Source organism: Sorex araneus, chromosome 2, assembly GCF_027595985.1.
Source record: "Sorex araneus isolate mSorAra2 chromosome 2, mSorAra2.pri, whole genome shotgun sequence".
In the NCBI taxonomy this organism is placed as follows: Eukaryota; Metazoa; Chordata; class Mammalia; order Eulipotyphla; family Soricidae; genus Sorex; species Sorex araneus.
The window spans coordinates 333,068,420-333,092,120 of NC_073303.1; the positions used below are offsets into that span (position 1 = coordinate 333,068,420).

Here is a 23,701-nt window from a genome sequence, read left to right on the forward strand (position 1 = left end):
AAATCTCATCAATAAAGGTTCTGTTTCTGGCAGAAAAATTTCTCAGATTCTTTATTTGATGTGGGAGGAGAGAGCAATCCACTCAGCTGAATATGTGTGTGAGTGTGTGTAAGAGAGAAAGATACATATGGAGTTTAAAAAAAACATAGGAATTTAGCCTTGCAGGTGAAACTGAGACTGAGAAAAAAAAATTTAAATAAAAAAAATTTTTAAATTAAAAAGGGCAAGGCAGTACAGCTAAGATGTTAGTCTTGAATACAGCCAACTCACATTTGACCTTTAACATCACATATGGTCCCCCTAGTCCCGCTGGGAGTGACTCCTGAATGCAGAGCTAGGAGTAAGCTCTCAGCATTGCTAGGTGTGACCCAGAACCCCCACCAAATACTTGTTTTAAAGAACAAAAAAATGAAAGTATGGGGGCCGGGTAACTCAGTGGGCAGTGCCTGCAAGGAACGAGACCATGAGTTTCACCTCCAGCACTTTCCAATACAAGCATCCCAATCAAGTATGTACAGACCCTTCCCCCCACCAGACACTGCACAATGATGACAGAGGGGAAAGTAAACAAAATGTACACAAAAACCCTCGGAATTTAATAATGAGAAGAAATTCGGTAACATGAATATAATAAAAGCTCTGAAACCTGGTGCTGCATAGGCCAATAGGCTGGAGTACATTGCAAGGCCACCCGTGATTTGTACCAGTCAATTTTAATATCTCAGCATCCGTATTCACAATAGAAAGGTATGTGCCACCCACACTCAATCACTAAAAAGTAGTCTGAGGAAAATTATAATCTTCAATGATCCCTTCAATTAGATTCAAACCTAAAGCTATCTAGTGCTTGCTTTTTTCTCTCTGAAGTCTGCATATATGAATCTCTCTAAAAGGCAACTGTTACCTGATAATATTTGGAATGTCCAATAATTTACTGAATAATTAGGGGCCGGAGAGATAGTACAGCAGCTAGGGCGTTTGACCTGCATGTAGTCAAACTGGGTTTGGCCCATGGCTTCCCATATAATCCCTGGAGCACCACCAGGAGTAATTTCTGAGTGCAAAGACAAAATTAACCTCTGAGCATAGACAGATGTGGCCCAAAAATCAAAAACAAAAAATTTACTAAATAAGTAAAAATGTAGGGGCCGGAGCGATAGCACAGCGGGTAAGGCGTTTGCCTTGCACGCGGCCGACCTGGGTTCTATCCCCGATATCCCATATGGTCCCCCAAGCACTGCCAGGAGCAATTCCTGAGTGCAAAGCCAGGAGTAACCCCTGAGCATCGCTGGGTGTGACCCAAAAAGCAAAAAAAAAAAAAAAAAAAAAAAGTAAAAATGTAGTCACAAAACCCAGAGGGACAACCTATTATTCTACTTTATAAATGAGGAAGTTGAGGGGGCTGGAGTGATAGCACAGCTGGTAGGGCATTTTCCTTGCACACAGCCAACCCAGGTTTGATTCCCAGCATCCCATATGGTCCCCTGAGCACCGCCATGGGTAATTCCTGAGTGCAGAGCCAGAAATAACCCCTGTGCATCGCTGAGTGTGACCCAAAATGCAAAAAAAAAAAAAAAAAAAAGAGGAAGTTGAATTTACAGGGGTTAAATAACTTCTATAATACTTTCATAGTTAGTGACAAAGCTGAAATGCTTCAAAAAACATTTTGTGATAGAACTGCATTTGAGGGGGCATAAATACAACATAAACTGTAAATGAAACAATGTCTGTTACATATTCACTCATAGTAAGTGACTACAGAATTTGTCATCCTGGGGCTGGAGAGATAGTACAGTTGGTAAGGTACTTGCCTTGCATGCAGTAACCCTGGCTCAAATCCCCAGCATCACATATGGTCCCCTGAGAACTATCAGGAGTGATCCCTGAGCACAGTGATATGCCCCCAAACTCCAGAATTTATCATCCTTATTTGTTTTATTCAGTCTTTTCAATACTACATAGCTTTAACATCTCTGAATTATTTATGAACTGTCACCAACATTTACTCTTCTGTGGACTTGAATTGTGTGCTCATTTATGTACAGACACACACACATTCCCGTGTACACACACAGTTAAGGTATAGGGAAAAACCCCAGTAGGATGAGAGAAGCTTAGTGTCAGGATCATAACTTATGTTTGGCTCTTTATTAAAGGTCCTGAGGCTCATCAGGGCTAGAGGGTTGAGCAATTTTCCAAGGGTCACAAAGTCACAAGGCTGGATTGTGTGTTTGTTGTAAAGAACTCAATTTTTCCCCTTTGGCTCTGGGCCATACTGGCAGTGTTCTAGGTTTAATCCTAGCTCTGCATTCAGGAATCACTCAGAGGACCATATGGGATGCTGGGAATGAAACCCAGGGCACCGTCATACAAGGCAAGCATCTCTCTGGCCTAAGAACTAATTCTTTATTGCTGGTTCAGGGCCATACCCAGCAGCTATTCTCAGCTCTGTAATCAGGGGTGATTATGGCCGTGATTGAGAAATTGAGAAGCACCAGAACTCCGGACTGACCAGGGCCAGCTGTGTGCAAGGCAAGCGTCTTCCCCATGGTACTATCTCCCCAGTGAACTAATGTTTTGTAAGATACTCGAAAATATTGGGAGTCCATAAGATAAATAAATCAATATCTGGTAACTTGTGATAAAGAAATGGACTTAAATTTTCTATTTTTTTTCTAAATTACACTGAGGTTGATAACACTGGCATGATTCAAAGTTACCAGAACCCTAAAACTCAGCAAAATCAGAACCTTTCTAGTATGATCTGCCTCCTGCCAGCTGGCTCCCATGATGGCTTTATCTAGTTCTATTGCCTCTGGACTTCTAACTCCTGCCATGTTCCTATCATTCTTTCCACAACCCCAAATGGAGGTAATCATTTCCAGAAGTTTGTCTGTGCCTGGCAACTGCTCATTCTCTGAACAACACTCACATTCAATTGTTCAAAGTCTGATCTTTTTCCAGTTTCATTAACTGTATGCAATGACTAAGTCTAAATCTTCATGGTCTTACCTTCATTTTTGAGCTACAGATTCAAGCTTCCAAGTTCTAGTGTGTTTTCAGTACTTTGAACTCAAAGCGCCCCATAGTAATTCCCCCCCCTTTTTTTTTCTTTTCACGAAAACTAGTATCTCTCCTAATGTTTCCTCTTCTACGAACAATATCTCTACTTTCTAGTCAAAGTTGTGACTTTGATTTCTTCACCTTAAGCTTTCTGGGTATCTTTTTCTGGAAAAACACAGGTGATCCCTTCTTTTCTCTGTAGGAAAGGCTTGGTACATCAATAATCTCTCAGAAGGGCCTCTGACAAAAATATGAAGGCAAGCAGTTCACTGGGAAGGTGAAACCAAAAAGCCCAGTAAGGGACTGAGAAAAGTAGATGGTCAGTACAGATTGTTACCAAGCAGTTTATGACTAATTCAATCCCTTTGTGGGACTTTGAGACTGTGTTGAACATAAGTGTACATTACCCATGGGGGGGGCGGGCAGAGAGGAGCTCAAAGGGCTGCCACGTTAGCACTAAGCTGGGAATGACTGCTAAGAACTGCCCAATGGTATTCAAACCAAGGGAAAAAATACCCAAAACAAATGGGGTTGGAGAGATAGTGCAATGGGGAGAGTGCTAGTCTTGCACATGGCCAACCCAGGTTTAACCCCTGGCATCCCATCGGGTCCCCCAAGCACTGCCAGGACTAATTTCTGAGTGCAGAGTCAGGAATAAGCCCTGGTTGCCCCCCACCCTCCTATAAAGCCAAAACTAAAAACAAAACAAAAAAAATCCCAGCCTAGTGAAAGCAGCTGGGTTATTTAGGCACCAATCAATGGCAAAAGGCTGTTTCTGGAGGATAACTCCCTGGCACAGACCCAGAAGAACCCAGGGGCAAGAGAAGCCTCCCAAGACAAAAACTCCCAAGACAAGTTACTGGCAGAGGAAAGTACAGGAATGAGTGCCAATGGGGTAAGATGTAAGGTGGCAAGGGTCTGGAGTCACCTCTGCTATCAGGCTTTGTACCTCTCATCTGGATTGCTGCAAATAAGCTCTTAATTGGTATATGCCCAGCTTTTTTTAATTGTAGACCCCTTTCACTGTCAGCTTCCAAAGGAATACTGTCAGCTTTCATCATGACAGGCTTCCTGCTCAAAATTCTGCACTAGCTTTCTGTTGCTAAATTCCTACTGAATTAAGCACAAATTCTGTTGAGTGTTTAAGTCAATAAGTCAAGCAACCTTCAAAGTTGTCTGCTTCTGTTTCTCCACATGTATGATTCTGATAAAGAAACACTGACATGCTCTTATCTATTGCACCTGGGTAACCTTAACATGCCAAGTATTTAAACAATCATAATTTTTTTGTTTGTTTGTTTGCTGTTTGGTTTTTGGGCCACAGCTAGCAGTGCTCAGGGATCACTCCTGGCAGTGGTCAGGGTCACTACCAGGAGTAATCTGTGATCCTGTATGGGTGCCAGGGGTCAAACCCAGTTTGGTTGGACACAGGCACTGAAAATCCCTGCTGTACTATCACTCTGGCCCCACAACCCCTGCAACCATTACACCTTGCCCTTGAATTTGTGTCCTCCGTAAATGCTGGAACAAAAGGTACTTGACCTCTCCCCTCCAGGATCTCATGGCCTGTTCTAATTCCACACCTACTAGCATGGACCAGGTGTCTCCCTGACCTTATCTCTTTACTCCCCCGTTTTAGACAGTTAGTAAATCCTTGTTGGCAAGGATGAAATCACTGAAACACACAGTGCTATTATTGGATCACATACTCTCTTGCTGCTTGTTGAGCTCCAACAGGAAATATCAGGCACCTTATTCACAAGAGTCCCTTAAAAAATTAATCCAGGAGAGGGGCTGGAGCCATAGCACAGTGGGTAGGGTCTTTGCCTTGCACATGGCCAACGAGGGTTCAATTCCCAGCATCCCATATGGTCCCCTGAGCACCGCCAGGAGTAATTCCTGAGTGCAGAGCCAGGAGTAACCCCTGTGCATCTCCAGGTGTGACCCAAAAGGAAAAAAAAATTAATCCAGGAGGAACAGCCAAGATATGTGTGGGGTTACTATGTTAAACTGGATGGTCTTACAAAAAATTTTCTTCAGTTCTGGAGATAATCTGAAGCTTCTTATTTATTTGTTTTGGATTTTGGGGCTCATACTCAGTGGTTCTCAGGGCTTACTCCTGGCTTTGTGCTCAGATTTATAGGTAGTGCTGGGATTGAGGAGGGGTCAGCTAGTACAATGCGAGCACCTCGTCCACGGTGCTAATCTCTCAGGCCCTATTAAAAAAACCATTTATATTTCACATTTACTTTAATGTCTGGTAATCATCAGGAACTAAATTATTTTCATCTTACAGTCTTACTAACACAGTATTTCATGACCTGTATTCAAATATTTGATGAGAGGCTGCTTAAAAGGCTTATTTGAGAATTGCCTGCATCTGAAATTGGGATATATAATTTCTTTCTTTCACTTTATGCAGTTCCCTCTTCTCTCTTGATATTTCCCAAGTAAAATTATTTAACTTCACTGTATGTTTTCTCTAGCAATTCTTTTCCAGACTATAAAATCAAGAGCTTGGGCCTTGTGGGAGACTGCGACTGGCTTCTCTGGTCAGTCTTGGTGTGGGCTGCTACTGGGAGCCATTCCAGAAGAGAAGGGACTGATCAAATCTCCAGGAGGAAAAGGGATCTGGGCAAAATCTGCCAAGCAGAAAGGTAGAAAGAGAAAACTGGTCTTGGGAAAAGACGTCTGAAGTGTATCAGAAGCTTAGTCTTTCCTCTTGCTGCCCATGAGTTTGTAGCTTACTTTCCAATCAAATCCTTTATAAACCGTTTGCCCCAGCCTGAAAGTAAGATGGTTTGGTGGGGATATAAAATCTGCTATCAGGGCCGGATCAGCAGTACAGCAGGTGGGACACTTGCCTTGCATGCAGTTGATCCAGGTTAGATACCCACACCCAGTATGGTCCCCCAAGCCCACTAGGATGATCCCTGAGAACAGAGCCAGAAGTAAGTCACACCTACTGGGTGTGCCCCCAAACAAACAAAAAAGAAATCTGTCATCTTCTCAGGTTACTAGCACCTGAATACAACTTTTACAACATTATCATCATCATCATCTCGGTTGATCGTCGATTTTCCAGAGTGGTCTCAGTAACGTCTCCATTCGTCAAGCCCTGAGATTTTAGAAGCCTCTCTTTACTCGTCCTTCCCAATGGTGCCACACTGGAGGCTCTTTCAGGGTCAGGGGAATGAGCCCCATCATTGTTACTGGTTTTGGCATATGAATACGCCATGGGGAGCTTGCCAGTCTTTCCTATGCAGGTAGGAAACTCTCGGCAGCTTGCCAGGTTCTCCAAGAAGGAGAACTAGGCTATAAGATGTCGCTTCTGCTTCCAGGAGCTTGGTTTTATAGTCTCTGAATGTTGGCCATTGATGGGATTACAAGGTGGGGGGGTGAGTCGCCTGCACAGTTTCTGGGTGTGACTGCCTAGCTACTGGAAAGTGGGGGATCTGGGTGGAAGAGGCCCAGTCCTGATCCATGCAGGCTTGGAGATCTCAGCCCTGGGTCCTGCACACCTGGGTTCCTGTGCCAATTCCTTCATGCGCAAGGCTGTTCCAAACTTGTGGAGAGGGGCCTTGAGCATGGCTGTGGCTGGGTTCCGGAGGTCTTCGGCTGCTGGGGCTCTGCTCGGGGCAGGGAGGGAAACTCAACCTATCTCCTCCATGGGGCCCTGGTTAAGACAGCCAAGCATGGGGACAAGAGACTACTTGCTCTCTTCCGGTAGCTTGGTCTTATAGTCTCTGGATGTTGGCCATTGATGGGATTACACGGTGCTGGGGGCAGTTTCTGAGTGTGAATGCCTAGCTACTGGAATGAGAGATCTGGGCGGAAGAGGCCCAGTCCTGATCCGAGACTATGATATCCTATGATATTAAAAAAAAAAAATGTTCTTGGGGCTGGAGAGGTAGTATAGCAGGTAGGGCACTTGTTTTGCACACACCAAACCCAAATTCGGTCCCCAGCATCCCACATAATTCCCCAAGCACCACCAAGAGTAATTCCTGAGTGCAGAGCCAGGAGTAAGTAACCCTAGAGTATTGCCAGGAGTGATCCCAAAACTAAAATAAAAAAGATGTTCTTAAATAAACTGATTCTTGGGTAGGTACAGGTTTCTTTATACGAAATAATTTTTTTTTTTTGGAAGACAAAGTTTCCATTTATCTCAAGAGTGTGTTTCTTGGGGCTGGAACAAGAGCACAGCGGGTAGGCGTTTGCCTTGCACACGCGGTTGACCTGGGTTCGATTCCCAGCATCCCATATGTTCCCCTGAGCACCACCAGGGGTAATTCCTGAGTGCAGAGCCAGGAGTGACCCCTGAGTATCACGTGGTGTGACTCAAAAAGCAAAAAAAAAAAGAGTGTGTTTCTGTTGTGGTTTTATTTTGTTTCCATCTGTCATAACCTGGTCCAGTTCCTAGTGAATTGCCCAAATTGTTATAAGAAAAATGGATTCATTTATTTTGCTTGTTTTTTGTTTGTTTGTTTTTGGACCAGCTGCACCAGGTGATGCTCAGGGCTTACTCTCTGCTCTGGACTCAGGGTTGGGCTCCTGAGGGCTCAGGGGACTATATGGAATGCCGGAATGCTCAGTGTCCTACATATTCTTTATCCACTCCTCTGTAAGACAGGCATTCAATTGCTTCTGTATTTTAATTTTTGGCCCCAACTGCATGGTTGTAGGGGCTCCTGGGAACTCTGTGCTCAAGGGTCAAGCCTGGAGCTTGTCATGCCGTGCCTGGGACTTAATCCAGGCTTTTTGTATGCAAAGCATGTGCACAGCCATTTGAGCTTTCTAACTCTGCTTCCATATTTTAGCTTTTGTAAATAACACTGAGCTAAACACTGGGGCAGGGATAATTTTTATTGTATTGATACTTTTGTGTTCCTTGGATAGCTACCCTGATTTGGATCCCTGGATCATAGAATAGGTCCCTCATTAGCTTCTCAGGGAAAGTATATGTTTTCAAAAGCAAACGTGCTAATTTACATCCCCAGAGCACGAGCTTCCTTTTCCTCCACACCTTTCTGGTACCATTTATTAAAGCGGTTTTGGATGTAAGTCATTCTCACAGGTGTGAACTTCAGTCTTAATTTGCATTTCACAGATGATCAGCATTTTTAATATACCTATATGTCCTCTTTACAAATACATGTTCATTCAAATCTGCCCATTTTTAGATTGGTTGCTTATAAAAACTTTGTTGTTGTCTGAGTTTTGTTTTGCTTATCTTTGGAGGGGAACACACCCAGTGGTGCTTACTCTTGGCTCTGTGCCCAGGGATTATCCCTGGTGGTACTCAGGGGATGATGGTTCTAGGGACTGAACCAGGGTGGGTTACAGCAAGTCCGGTCAGTGCCTTAATCCCTGTACTAGCTCATTGGCCCAGTTGTATGAGATTTTTTTTTAAACATAACTTTGCTATCAGATATATGATGTGCAAATATCTTCCCCCAATAGGATAAATTTTTATTCTATTTATAGTTTTCTTTTGCTGTAAAAATCCTTTCAATTTAATGTAGTTTCAATTGTCTATCTTTACTTTCATTTCCCTTAGCATTGAGGCTGAATCCCTGAAACCACTCTAATGATGTCATGTAAATGTCATATGTTACTGTCTATGCACTTTATGATTTGGGGTCACATCTAAGCCTTTAATCCATTTTGAATTTATGTATGTATATAGGGCTAAAGAGTAGCTTCATTCTTTTTGCCTGAAGCCGTCCAGCTTGCCAATACTATTTGTTGGATAGATTCTCCTTCCTCTATTGTGTGGTCTTTGTCTTAAATCAAATATCAAAAAGTGGGTGGGTTTATTTCTGGACTTTCAATTTTATCTTATCGATATGTGTTTTTTTTCTTCTTCATTGATCTCTGGGCCACATCCCTGGTACTCAGGGCTTACTCTTAGCTCTGCACTCAAGAATTACTTTTGACAGTGCTGGGGGTGAGGGGGGAACACATGAATAAGAGGGATAAAGCCTGAGTCAGCCATATGCAAGGCAAGTACATACTTTCCCTACCCACAGGACTATGGGTCTAGCCTCAATATGTGTATCCATTTTTATTCTAATAACATAATTTTAATTTCATCCGGGCTGGAGCGATAGCACAGTGGTAGAGCATTTGCCTTGCACGTGGCCGACCTGGGTTCAATTCCTCCGCCCCTCTCGGAGAGCCAGGCAAGCTACCGAGAGTATCTCGCCCACACAGCAGAGCCTGGCAAACTCCCTGTGGTGTATTCGATATGCCAAAAACAGTAACAACAAGTTTCCAAAAAATGGAGACGTTACTGGTGCCCGCTCGAGCAAATTGATGAGTAACAGGATGATAGTGACAGTGAATTTCTTTCAGTTTGAAAATCAGCATTTTAACAAATAATCATTGCAGCTAATTTGACAGGCATATAAAATGACCAAGTATCTAAATATGCCAGAGATTTTGCTAATTCTTTAAAATATGCACAAAACAAAGGACCTGGAAAATTTTCTGGTCAACTCTGAGGTCCAAATGTGCCACATTCCTACTAATCTTCTAAGTAACACTGGTATGTGCTTATGCAGTTGTGTTAGACATGACACCAATAAATGTTATCTCTCAATGCCTCTGGGGCAGACAGGAGTTGATCTTTGATCTAGATTCTAAGACGCAGATCTCATGCTCTTCTCGGGCTGGGTGTTGGGTTAAAAGTGACTGGAATTGTCAGGGGAAATTGTCATGACCAGGAATATCCACCACCTCAGTGGTTTTTCAGTTCTGTTTGCTCATTCAACTCACTGGTGACTACTAAGACAAATTATTACAAACATCTAAACTTCATCCAGACCTGAATGCGGTACACTTTTCAAAGCTTCCTAGAGGATTCTAATGTATGCCTGCAGTTGAAAACCAATTGCTTGATGGAGGAGGGAGGGAGGAAGAGGGAGAGGGAGAGGGAGAGAGGCCAAGACAGATAAGACTGCAGTGACAAGAAAAATAAAACCACATAGATACTTGGGCAGAGGGAAATCTAGTTTGACAGGGATTACTCCAAGCACAGGAAACAACTGCCTTATAGGCAGCCCAGGTTCAATCCCTGGCATCCCACATGGTCCCCTGAGCACTGCAGGGAGTATTCCTGAGTGCAGAGCCAGGAGTAACCCCTAAGCACAGCTGGCTGTGGCCCCAAAACAAAAGCAAAAATCCAAAGAAAGAAATAAAAAAGAAGGCCACCCTAAGAAAATAGAAAACAGCATTATTCAGAGGGAGAGCCTCATGTTTCTCTTATCCGCCTGGCTTTTATGAAGAAAAAAAGTGAAAAAGCATAATAGTAATCAGGGGAGCTTTCTCTAACTCTGCGACCTCAACCACTGACTATTATCTGAGCTTAGGGCAAGAACCCTCTCTCTATGCCTAGGTTTTTGGCCCGACTGAATTTAAAGCCAAAGCTCAAAGATAAAAGAAATTAGACTGCAGATCTCAGCTCCTGCCCCAAAACCATTAATCAGCTCTATGGCATCAAGCCCATCATCCCATCTCTCCAGAGGCATCCTGTCTATAAAATGAGGGTTTTTAGGATTGCAACCTCTGAGGCAGAGCTACTCAAAATGCAGTCCAAGATAAGACACAGTGTTGACTGAAGAATGTAAATGATTGTGGGTCCTGAGAGACTGTACAGTGGTGGGGCACTTGCCTTGCACGTGGCCAAGCTGGGTTGGATGACCAGCATCCCACGTGGTCCCTGAGCACCATCTGGAGTGATTCTTCAGTGCAGACCCAATTGTAACCCCTGAATATCACTGTGTCCCCCCCACCAAAAAAAATGTATGATTGTGACTGGAGGGATAGCAAGTAGTTAAATTGGGGTCATTGCCTCTGTGGAGTTGGGAATGGGCAACCTCCACCCATATTCCCCTTTCCCTGGAGCCCAGAGGTTACGCCCACAAACCATCTCTGGCCTGATTTAAACTCATTAATGGCCATGATTCAGAGACTGACAAATCTGCAAGAGTCACGAGTTCATCCAAAAATCTCAGAATTCCTGGAGCGAATTTTATACTCCACTCCACGTGACAGGCTTGGGTGTTGGGAAGGGTAACTAAAGGTGGTGGGAAGGTGTTATGGTGGTGGGATTGGTGTTGGAATACTGAATATGGTAAATGACTGTGAACTATTTTATTAAAATAAAATAAAATCAGAAAAAATAAATTGGAGTCATTAAAAGCACTGGTCGGGGCTGAAGTGATAACACTGCGGGTAGGGCATTTGCCTTGCACATGGCTAACCCGGGTTCGATTCCCAGCATCCCATATAGTCCCCTGAGCACCGCCAGGAGTAATTCCTGAGTGGAGAGCCAGGAGTAAGGTCTGAGCATTGCTGGGTATGGTCCAACATTGCCACCTCCCCAAAGACAGAATGCAAACGAGAGGCAGGGGACTGCAGTAAAGCACTTGTGAGGCCCTGGTTTCAATTGCCAGCAACACACACACACACACACAAACACACACACACACACACACACACACACACACACACACACACACACACACACACCCTCGCCCTCCCACAGAATCTACAAGAGTAAAAGAGCACAAGCTTCTCAACAAGAAAGTTCTGCTATTTGAAATCAATACATTAGCTCACCAAAAGTCTGTTCAGAAACGGAAGGGTTATTTTTTTCCTTCTTCTGTTGTTGGGATCACATCTAATGGTGCTGGGAGCAGGGGTTGGGGCTACACCTGCCTTGGAATTTAGATGAAGTTCCCAATCATGTGGCAGCGTAGACCAACCCGGACCTTCTGCATAGAAAGCACGCACTCTCACCCTGAGCCACATGCTCGCCATATTTTATCACGGTCCTTCATCTTGTCAGAAGTTAAAGGGAAATGCTTTAAAGCAGCTTCAGGTGGGGAAAAAAAAAAAAACCTCCTGGCTTTGACTTCCTCTTTTGGCCTTACTGTCTCTAGCAGTTCTAACTTGAATTGGAAAGTACCTGAATGAGGCTTGGGTTGATTTGGGTGTTTTTTTCTTCTTTTTTAGCTTGTTTTTTTGCTTTGCTAAAGTTGAGGATCAAATCTAAGGCTCACAGAGGCAAAGCATGCATTCTTCTACTGAGCTGCATCTCCTGCCAAGAAGGCTTTTGTTTTCTTTCTCTTTTTGTTATTTTAAATTATTCTCCACCCTCTTTTTAATTTTCGGGCTATACTAGTTGTGTTCAGGGCTTACTCCAGGCTCTGTGCTCAGGGTTCACTCCTGGCAGGGAGACTACATGTGGTGCTGGGGACCGAAGCTGGGTTTGGGTGTGGAAAGCAAGCACCCTACCCACGGCACTATTTCTCCAGTCCCAAAGCTTCTTTTATTTATTTTTTATTTATTTTTGCCACACCCAGCTATGCTCAGGGCTTACTCCTGGCTCTGTACTTAAGAATCACTCCTGGTGGGCTCTGGGGATCATATGCTGGAATTGAACCCAGTATGCATCGAGGGAGGCAAGAGTGCTTACCTCCCCAGCCCCCAAAGTCTTTTTTTTTAACGGTATCAAGAGTTAGAGAAATAGTAGAGGAAATATGGTACTTGCCTTGCATGTGGCAAAACCCTATTTGATTCCTGGCACCACACATGATCCCCTAACAACGTAAAGGTCACTCCTGAACACAGTCAGAAATAGCCTGAACACTGCTGGGATGGCCCCACCCCCCTAAAAAGTGTTATGAGACACGATTTATAGCTCATATAATTCACCATTTAAAGGTACAGTTCTGGGCCAGGAAGGTAGCTCAAAGAGCTGGAACACTGCCTGGAGTAGTTCTGGTGCCCCTGATTACTGACTAAATAAATACTACTTATTTATTTTGGGGCGGTCCAAACTAAATAAAATGTACAATGGATTATTTTTAATATAAGTTGTATGACAATTACCACAATCTCAGAACATTTTCATTACACCCGCTCCCCTCTTCCCCCCTCCACCTCCAAAGAAACCGTCTACACCACTGGCCTCTACTCTTCCTCTCCCAGCTCCTGGGAACTTCTACTCTGCATCTGTCTCTGGAACTTTAGCTACTGAACATCTCCCAGACATGCAATCATCTGATGCCTCATTTCTTAAACTGTGGGTTGGGACCCCACACGGGGCCATGGAATTGCACAAGGGAATCATGGGGAATTTAGCAAAAGCACAAATGAATGCACAGAACCAAGAAGTAATTTAAAATCAACCATGGAATAAACCTCAAGTGTTTTTGGTAGTGCTTGCAACATGGAATTTCTCAAATGAAAATGAGTTGTGAGTGGAAACATTGATGAAAACCTAACATAGGTTGGTGAGATGGTACAATGAGTAAGGCACTTGCCTTGCTTGCTGCTGGTCAGGGTTTGATCTCCGGCACTCCAAGTGGTTCTCCAGCCCTGCCAGGAGTGATCCCTGAGCACTGAGCCAGGAATAAGCCCTGAGCACTGCCGGGTATGGCCCAAACCTCTCCTTCCTTCATGCTTCAAAAAAAAGAAAACCTGATCTAAAATATGATTTATTTCCCTTGGAATAATGTGTTAAAATTTGTCCATATTGTGGCATGTATTAGTATTTCATTCTTCTTTTTTTTTTTGAGGTTGAATAATATTCTATCATTTAATTCTATCAACTTTTAATTATTTTCTACTTTTTATCTCCCTCAAGGTAACACAAAGAGATATTTAGTAGTATTGCCTGTGTAAATTTTTTGTTTGTTTATTTGGGGGGCTACACCCAGCAGTGCTCAGGGTTTACTCCTGGCTCTGCACCCAGTGATCACTATTAATTCGACTTGGGGGATCATATAGAATGCCAAGGATTGAACCCAGGTTACCATGTACAAGGCAAGCAACTTACGATCTGTGCTATCACTCCTGCCCATCTGCGTAATTTTGGGGGTTTGGAGACCATATCTTTTTGTTCTTATGGGGCTACTCCTAGCTCTGTGCTCAAGGGCCACTCTTGGTGGTGCTCCGGTGACCATATGTGGTGCCAAGCATCGAAAAGGGTTGGTGCATGCAAGCCAAGTCCCGTAATCCCTATGCTCTTTCCAGCCCCGGCCTGCATAGTTTAGAAAGCTGAAGTCCGTCAGATGGAACCCTCTCAGGTATCTGAAGCAAAATAACTTGTTTAGGATGAATGGCAGGAGGCACTGGATGATGTGCTTGAACATCAGCTCCATTTTCTGATTTTCAAAAATTTCAGTCCTGTGGCCAGAGCAATAGTACAGTGGGTAGGATGTTTGCTTTGCACGAGGCCAACCAGGGTTTGATCCCCGGCATCCCATATCGTCACCTGAGCAATGCCAGGAGTAATTCCTGAGTGCACGGCCAGAAATAACCCCTGAGTATCGCTGGGTGTGACCCAAATAGAAAAGAAATATATTTTAGTCCTAATAAAATGCTATTTTATTAGCAACATGTTATTCTAACTTCCATTAGCAAACCAAAGTGTGAAAGATGATCTGAAATAAAGGCAGAAAGGAGGAGGGGGAGAAAGTGAAAGAAAGAAAAGAAAACAGAAATGATTAAAAGGAAAGAGAGGAAGGAAAGGAGGGAGGGAAACTACTCTTGCTGGCCCCATCATTCTTTTTTTTTTTCTTTTTGGGTCACACCCAGCAATGCACAGGGGTCACTCCTGGCTCATGCACTCAGGAATCACCCCTGGTGGTGCTCAGGGGACCATATGGGATGCTGGGATTTGAACCCGGGTCGGCCACGTGCAAGGCAAACGCCCTACCCACTGTGTTATCACTCCAGCCCCTGGCCCCATCATTTTAATCTTTTTTTTTTTCTCTTTTGCCTCTCAAAAGATTTTATTTATTGTTTTGAGGATCAGTACACAGGCATTCTAATTTGTACATACATTCTGAAGTACATTCTTTTTTTTTTTTTTTTTTTTTTGGCTTTTTGGGTCACACCTGGCGATGCACAGGGGTTACTCCTGGCTCTGCACTCAGGAATTACCCCTGGCCATGCTCAGGGGACCATATGGGATGCTGGGATTTGAACCCGGGTTGGCCGCGTGCAAGGCAAATGCCCTACCTGCTGTGCTATCTCTCCAGCCCCCTGAAGTACATTCTTAACGTACATACTAAAGTATATAAATTCTTACCATCATTCTTATCTTAAAACCAGTCTGCACAGTAAGGGAAAATGCACTGTCTACTCCAGGCTTCCCAGACCATGCAGGAAGAAGTGTCTAGGGCTCAATTCACCAGGACCAGGTCTATCTGCTTCCCATGCTCACAGCCCAGGGAGGATGTGAACGCCTCTCATTTCCCTCAGCCCCGTAAGAACTGACGGGAAATGAAAACAATATGGTTCTGGAAAATTTCTACTTTCTTATTCTTTGCAGGAGTCACTGCAATCCTTATAAATTCTAAGTATAGCACCAACATGTTTTAGCAAACCTTTCACTTCTGCATTTCTTTCACTCCTAGAACTGCTGATCCTAAAATCTATTTCACCTTTGCTAGCTCTTTTTCAAGTGAGAGTTCTTCCTGTTTGATTTTTGCTGATTCATCTTTTGTTCTTTTTTTATGCCTACCTTCAGGTCTTCCTTACTCTAGTGGTGAGCTATACTCAATTCTTTCTGGAAAACAAGATGAGGGAAATAAACACAGAACTTCTATAGTCTGAAGCAGTAATTATTTAAAGCTCTGAGGAAAAAAAAGTATTACCAAGGGATGGATAATGGTAAACACCAAAGTTAGCATCTCCTTTTTGTGATTCATCAGGATCCAAGAAGTATTTATTAAAGTTTGGGGTCAGAGAGATAGTACTGCTGATAAGGTGCTTGCCTTGCAAGCAGCCGACCTCAGTTCAATCCCAGGCATCATATATGGTCCTACAAGTGATCCCTGCGACTAAGTCAAGAATAAGTCCTGAACACAGTCAGGTGTGACTCCAGAACAAAACAAAAACAAAAACTAAATTACAATTTAATACCTTCATCATCATCAATTTAATACCTTAAAAGTAAATATTTATTTTTAATAACTAGGAATCAAACCCAGTTTGGCAGTGTGCAAGGTACTCTCTATGGCCCCAGGGCAAGTTCTTGACCTATTTGTACCTCAATTTCTTGGGAAATGACGGTAATGATGGCTCTGCTTACCTAAACTATTGTCTTGATTTTTATTGCTGAACATTAAGTATGATATGATAGAACAGACTTCTTAAGGGCTCAATAAACATTATTATATAAAAATCATTGGCAACAACAATACACACACACACACACACACACACACACACACACACACACACACATATATATATAATTGGCATTAGCCCTCCACAGATAAGCACTTTCTATTCCATACTCTTTAATACCTTGAATTGCTATGCCAAGAAAACCTCTCTAGCTAGCTCTTCTCCTGGTCCAAGTCCTTCTCCACAAACTCCAAGACCCAATTCAACTCTACTTCCATGTTATTTTTCCTACCTTCTCGAAGCAGTTAGTTACTGATTTCCTTCAGCCTTCACAAATTTTTCTATGGTTACATTTAGCATTGTATTATGAATGCTTAATGAATTTGACTCTCTTCCATTTAAATTCAAGTTCCTGCAGGCCTGGGTTTGTCTAGCAGACATATACCGCTTGCCTCAATCACCCTACTTAATAGACATACAACAAAGCTTGAAGAATAAACAGATTTTTGCTCCTCACTTTACTTTGGAGTTCATTATTTTCTTTCGAGCCTTGGACCCTGACTATTGCATTTTTGTGTCCTGGAAACATAGAGAAGAATATGCCGCAGACAAGAGCAACTCAAAAACGATCTGCTTAAGGGCTGGAGCATAGTACGGTGCATAAGGCACTCACCTTGTCTGCAGTGTGCCTAGATTTAATCCCTGGCACCTTATATGGTCCCCTGAACCCTGCCAGAAGTGAATCCTGAGTGCAGAGCCAGGAGTAAGTCCTGAGCACTGCTGGGTGTGACCAGGACCACCACCTCCACCAAAGAGATTTGTTTAGTCGAGGGCCACAGCAATAAATTCAAGTCTTTCAAGAGTACCTACCACTGTCTACAAAATTCCCGAAGGACCGGAAATGTAAAACTTCACATGAATTAGGAGAAACTTGAGTAAGACCTAAACATTTTATAACTTCAGTTTTTGAAATCATATTTATCTTGGTTTCCTCCAGGGCTTAAGTTAATGGAAAGCAAAGTACAAAAACTTTTTTTTTCCTCTCCAAGTAACCATAAAGTCCCAATATTGTAAATTTAAAGACCCATGACCTCATTGTTTATAATATCTTTTAAATCGGGGCACACCCAGCTTAGCAGTGCTGGGAGATACTCCTCCAAGCTCTATATTTTGGAGGTGGGGGGAGGTCACTCTTGGCAGTGCTCAGAGGATCAGGTGGTGCTAGGGATGGAATGCAGGCCTCCTGCATACAAAGCATGGACTCAGCACATTTTTGTAATCATAATCTTTAGTTTATAATTTTAATGTCATCTTTATCAATGATTGCTCCCCAAAATATTTCCTTCAAGTCTGGCAGACCTGTCTATGATCTTTTAAAGAAGTAATCGGGCTAGAGTGATAGTACAGTGGGTAGGGTGTTTGCCTCGCACGCGGACGACCTGGATTTGATTCCCAGCATCCCATATGGTACCCTGAGCACCACCAGGAGTGATTCCTGAGTGCAGAGTTAGGACCCCTGAGTATTGCTGGGTGTGACCCGAAAAGCAAAAAAAAAAAAAAAAGGAATCACTGTTACTGTCATCCTGTGGCTCATCGATTTGCTCAAGTGGGCACCAGTAACATCTCCATGTGAGACTTGTTGTTACTGTTTTTGGCATATTGGATATGCCACGGGTAACTTGCCAGGCTTTGCCATGCAGGCGGACACTCTCAGTAGCTTGCTGGGCTCTCCGAGAGGGACAGAGAAATCGAACCCGGGTCAGCCATGTGCAAGGCAAACGCCCTACCCACTGTGCTATCACTCCAGCCCAATGAATTACTTAATTTTCTATTTCCCTATAACCTTTTGTATTTTACTGTAGAGCAATGTTTCTTTGCTTAAACACTGAAAGACTGTTAATGCTATGCTCCTAACATATTTGGGAGTTGATTGACTCTGAAATATATCTCTTCGTATACTGACTGATTCACTCTGAAATATTCCTGGGCATCCATCATAATTACTTGACTCAGACTTGGTTTGGTGAATATAATATTTTTCACTTACTGAGAGGTTCTAACATTATATATGATTTTCTAAAAGGTAAAGGAAATGTATTGTAGCAAAAAATTAGACCTTAGAGGAAAAAAATCAGCTGACTTAGAAAAGATGCACATATTTCTTGTATGTAAACTTTAGCAAATAAACAGTTACCCTATTTCGTGAGAAAAGTAAACTTTTCTTTCTTTTAATTTTTTTTTTTTTTTGCCACTGAGTACTTGGAGGTACTCAGGGCTTAATCCTGGTTCTGTACTCAGGGATGACTCTGGCTGGCTAGAGGGGACATATGGGGTGCTGGGGATCGAACCCTGGTTGACCATGTACAAGGCAGGCACCCCGACAACTGTACAATTGTACCTACACTAGGTAACTTTTATTTATTTTTTTATTTTTTGGGGTTTTTGGGTCACACCTGGCGATGCTCAGGGGTTAGTCCTGGCTCTGCACTCAGGAATTACTCCTGGCGGTGCTCAGGGGACCATATGGGATGCTGGGAATCAAACCCAGGTTGGCCACGTGCAAGGCAAACACCCTACTCGCTGTGCTATGGCTCCAGCCCCAATACTAGGTAACTTTTTTTTTTTTCATTTAAAAAAAATTTTTTTTAGGTAACTTTTAAAGAAAATGTGTTTTATGTTAAAAACTCTCTAACTATAATTGATGTTCAAATATAATCTGTGCAGGGCCTAGGCATTTTATCTAAATGCGGTAAGTTGCATTTCTAGATCTCTAAACATAAGAGTTAGAATAAGAAAATTGTATTTTGAGATGTCCATGTTTTCCTACCAGAAGATCAACATCTAAGCAGTGGAGTGCCTTTTTTGCAGGCATAAAACTTTTGAGTGAAGAGGCTCAGTACCGCCCCACATAAAAAGGACAACCCTTGGTGCCACAACAAAGTGTGCAAACTCTGATGCATTTCAACCCTACTAAAGTATGTGAGCACCTGCAACCAATGCGTGACCTCCCTCCATAGAGCACTGTAATAAGTGTGTGCTCAAACACAATTAAAGTGTGCAACCCTTAGCAAGAACCGTAACTAAAACTGTGTGAATACCACACCAGGGACATTACAAAAATAACACAAGGGAAGAAAGGGAAATATACACAACCAAAATAATGCAAAAGTTACAAAATAGGACCTTAATTTTAATTATATGTTATATTTTATTTAAGCATAAAATATGAATGAACATAGACTAAGGATACTTCCCTGGTTATGTAATTGTGGGGATTACACATTTCCTTATTTTTTTTCACAATAAACTTGTACTTTTTAATATTTTAAGCAATTTTAACTAAAAGCACATATGCTTTTTATTACAAAAGCTAGATGTGATTCTTTTAAAAATTAAGCTGTTGTTATGAATTCAAATGTACTTACCAAAAGATTCTCCCCTGCCACTCCTCTGTTGTTAAAAACCACACACCTGAAAAACAGAATAATATTTTTTTGTTATTTTTATATATGATTCTTGATTGCAGTACTAAAATTAGTATTTTAAAGCACTTAAAAAGTTTTAAAAATTGGGGCTGGAGCAATAGCACAGCGGGTAGGGCGTTTGCCTTGCACGCAGCCAACCCGGGTTCGATTCCCAGCATTCTGTATGGTCCCCTGAACACTGCCAGGGGTGATTCCTGAGTGCAGAGGCAGGAGTAACCCCTGTGCATCGCCAGGTGTGACCCAAAAAGCAAAGCAAATATATATATATATATATATATATATATATATATATATATATATATCACAGGCATCAGAATACTCTGATTTTATCAAAATGCACTAACATGAGGGTTCAAAAAGAAAACAGTATTTTGAGGAGCTGTTTATTTTTTCCTAACAAAAGATCAAGCTTTACATTGCTTCTTCCTATGCACATGTGCAGACCTTTAGTAAACACTAATATAACAATTCTAAATACATGTCAAATTGGAAGATTTTTGCCTCAAATTTTAAAAAAGTGTTCGGGGCCAAAGTGACAGTATAGCAGGTAATGTGCTTGCTTGCCTTGTATGTGTCAGACCCAGGTTAAATCTTCCACATGGTTGGTCCCCTGAAACACTGCTCTGAATGATCTGTGCGTGTAGAGCCAGGAGTATCACCTGAGCATCACTGGGTGTGACTCCCCAAAAAAGAAGCAAGAACAGTCCTCTACCTATTCTTCAGTGATACAAATAAGCATCTACTCACATCCTAGGAAATGTGTCTGGTACCTCCAAGCTCTGCAAACATGGAGATCAGAATTTTACTTGAGGTTAAACACTTCATCACAGGTAAACCTGCAAGGATGCTGGCCTCTGAGCTGGTTAAACAAGCCCCTACTATGGTAACTTCTTCAGTTGACCAGGGACAAAAAACACTGCCCATTTCCTATCTTCTTGTTTGCCTTCCTGGGCTGCACAGACACACAGAACTCTTAGAATGGTGATGGCTCAGAGAAAGTATACAATGCAAGGTAGCTCTTAGCAGAAATGATAGCTATGTCTAATTTTAAAGGGTCATTCTGCACTTAAGATACTTGGCTCATTTACTTTCTCTCAATCACAATCCCTGCTATTTCTTACAAAATCCTGACTGCATCTGTATGCTTTGCTTGATTTACTAATTCTGTATGCATGTCAAAGTGTAGCCAGAGGGACAGGAAAGGGGTTTAATGCAATTGCATTGCATGACCTTGACCCCACTTGGATTCTCACATCACATGGTTTCCCAAATACCTCCAGGTATTTGGAGGTAGCCCTGAGCACCGTTGGGTGTGGCCCCCAAATCAAAACAAAGCAAACAAACAGTAAAGAAAATGTCAGTGTTAAATGTTAAAGTTACTATTATTATTTTATTATTGTTATTTTTTAAAACATCACTCATCAGTCAAAGCCAGTGTAGGTTCTAATTTCATCTTTCAGGGGACTGCCGACCCACCTAGGCACAGATGAGCTGATTTATAGAACTTTATGATGCAGGGAATTAGGTTTCACTGTGGTATTTTAAATGTTTTGGGAAAGCAATTTTTCTTCTGGCATCTGAAAGGTCATACAGAGAATCTGACTGGGCCCAGATGAAAGAAGAGAAATGATTACATATATCACACACCTTATTTGAGGGGCCACAGTGATAGAACAGTGGGTAAGGCAAGCAGCCGACCTGGATTCAATCACTGGTACCCCATATGACTCCCTGAGCCCAGCCAGGAATGATTCCTGAGTGCAGAGCCAGGTGTAATCCCTGAGTACCACCAGGTGTGGCCCCAAAAACAAAACAAAACAAAAATCTGATTTGAGAAAAATCTAGAAATACTGTATTGTATTGTATTATATTGTATTGTATTATATTGTATTGTATTGTATTGTATTGTATTTATTTGCTTTTTGAGTCACACCCGGTGATGCACAGGGGTTACTCCCGGCTCTGCACTCAGGAATCCCTCCTCAAGGTGCTTAGGGGACCATATGGGATGCTGGGATTTGAACCCGGGTTGGCGGTGTGCAAGGCAAACACCCTACCCTCTGAGCTATCGCTCCAGCCCCAAATACTGTGTTTTATTGTCTGACTCCCCCACCCCCCAAAAAAAATTAAATATAGTATTAAAATATGGTAATAATCTAGGGTCAATTCATCTTTTGTTTTTTCTTGCTGAAAAGAACAGCAAGACAGAAAACATGTAAATAAAATACAAGTTAGTTAGTCCCTTGGATTTGCTTGGATAAGCACCTAAACTACACAGGGTATAACTTGTGAAAGTGAACTGACCTTGAGTCTTGATCCTTCCCCTCATTCAGGGGAAAAAAAAATAAGCCTACACTTTTTTTTTCTTTTTAGGTCACACCCAGGGATGCAGAGGGGTCACTCCTGGCTCTGCACTCAGGAATTAGCCCTGGTGGTGCTTAGGGGACCATATGGGATGCTGGAAATTGAACCTGGGTCGGCTGCAAGCAAGGCAAATGCCCCACCCCGCTGTGCTATCACTCCAGCCCCACCCTAAACTTTCTGAGTTCAAAGAGCACATAAGGATACAAATGGATTCTGGAGCAAAGGCATTATCATGTGGCTGCTACTCAGGGAAGGGAACAAAGCTAGCCAGAAAAGGATGATCTGCAAACTCATGAAAAAGCAGCCTAGTGTCTGAGCTTTGCTTCCAAACTGCAGACTGGGATATTCACACATTCCTTCAGGCAACTTGAAAAGTGGATCACTGCTCTGGCCTCTCTTGCTAGAAGAGCAATTGTACTGACCTCTCAGAGGCCTAAGTTGCTGACCGCGCTCCCCAGAGCAGCCCTCAGTGTGTGTGCCCGTGTCTCGCCTAGGGAGCAGGACAGAGACACAGGAAGGCGGGAGGGAGGCAGTGAAGGGAAGCCTCCCGCCCTCTCACCTCTCCTGTGAGGAAACCTTCTTTCACTTCATTTTGTAATTTTTCCTCTCCAAATAATTTTTATAATTTCCCCCAATCTTAAAGCTATGTGTAATGAGAAACAGTTCTGAAAATCATTTTTCCCTACATATTTTCAACTTCTTTTTTTTTTTTCATATTTTCAACTTCTTAAATTTTCCTCTCAAAACAGAAAAATACCAAAGAACGAGCATGTCTGGCAAGAAGACATTTCTGTGATGACAGAAGACCTCCTCTTCTGAAGGTTAAATAAAAGGCAGAGTCGCCTTCAGCCTTAGCACTGTGGACATTTTGGAGAAACAATTCTCTGCTGAGGAGCTGTCTAGAGCTCCCTTGGTTGAGAACCATGGTATCAATCAGAGAGCTCTGAATCTGCTCATGCTTTCACAAATATGCTCTCAAAAATAAAGGGATTTTTATCGAATGACCTTAAATAATTTCCAGCTCTATGATTCCACAAATCTTTGAGTCTAAGAATAGAAATAATTATCAGCAAAGGGTGGACTGAAAAGAACCTTTAAAGACACCACTCTGATTTCAGAAAATAAAAATATTAGAAACAGGTAAATATTAGTGTTTGTAGTGTGCTAGGTTATGTTGTAAACATTTACACATTTAATATTAGAATTATTCACTTACTAAAATTTGTATTAAATGGAATATTTATTGAACTAAATACTGAGTTAGTGTTTATAGGAGAAAATGAAATCATAAGGTTTTTGTTTCTGTGACTAGTTAGATATCCAGTTAGAATGAACATCTAGTTAGACTAAGAAGATAGGCAGTATATTTTCACTTATGTCATTAAAATAACAGTGACATGACATTCAGCATATCATTCAATGTCCAATGAGTGGTATAGCTAGACATTATTAATAAAAGGTTTATGGAAAAGACAGATAAATCTTATGCTGAGATCTAAAAAGTGGTAGATTTCAGTAGAAGAAAAGTGTGGAATATATAATGGATTAAGGGGGCAATGTGAACAGACATAAGGTAAGCATGTACATTAATTTTTTAAGAAAGGAGAAATGAACTGGATTAGTTTGAACATGGCTAGGTT

The 23,701-nt window shown here is 42.2% G+C and overlaps 1 protein-coding gene across 1 annotated transcript in view; it reads right to left on the minus strand.

Moving 5' to 3' along the window:
* The window catches only part of ABHD3 (abhydrolase domain containing 3, phospholipase), a 47,482-nt gene that overhangs the window by 12,202 nt on the left and 11,579 nt on the right, over positions 1 to 23,701 (minus strand). Inside the window, exon 4 of the mRNA XM_055129219.1 lies at positions 19,638 to 19,683. Within this exon, the coding sequence (XP_054985194.1) occupies positions 19,638 to 19,683 (46 nt within the window). The remainder of the gene's footprint in view (positions 1 to 19,637; positions 19,684 to 23,701) is intronic.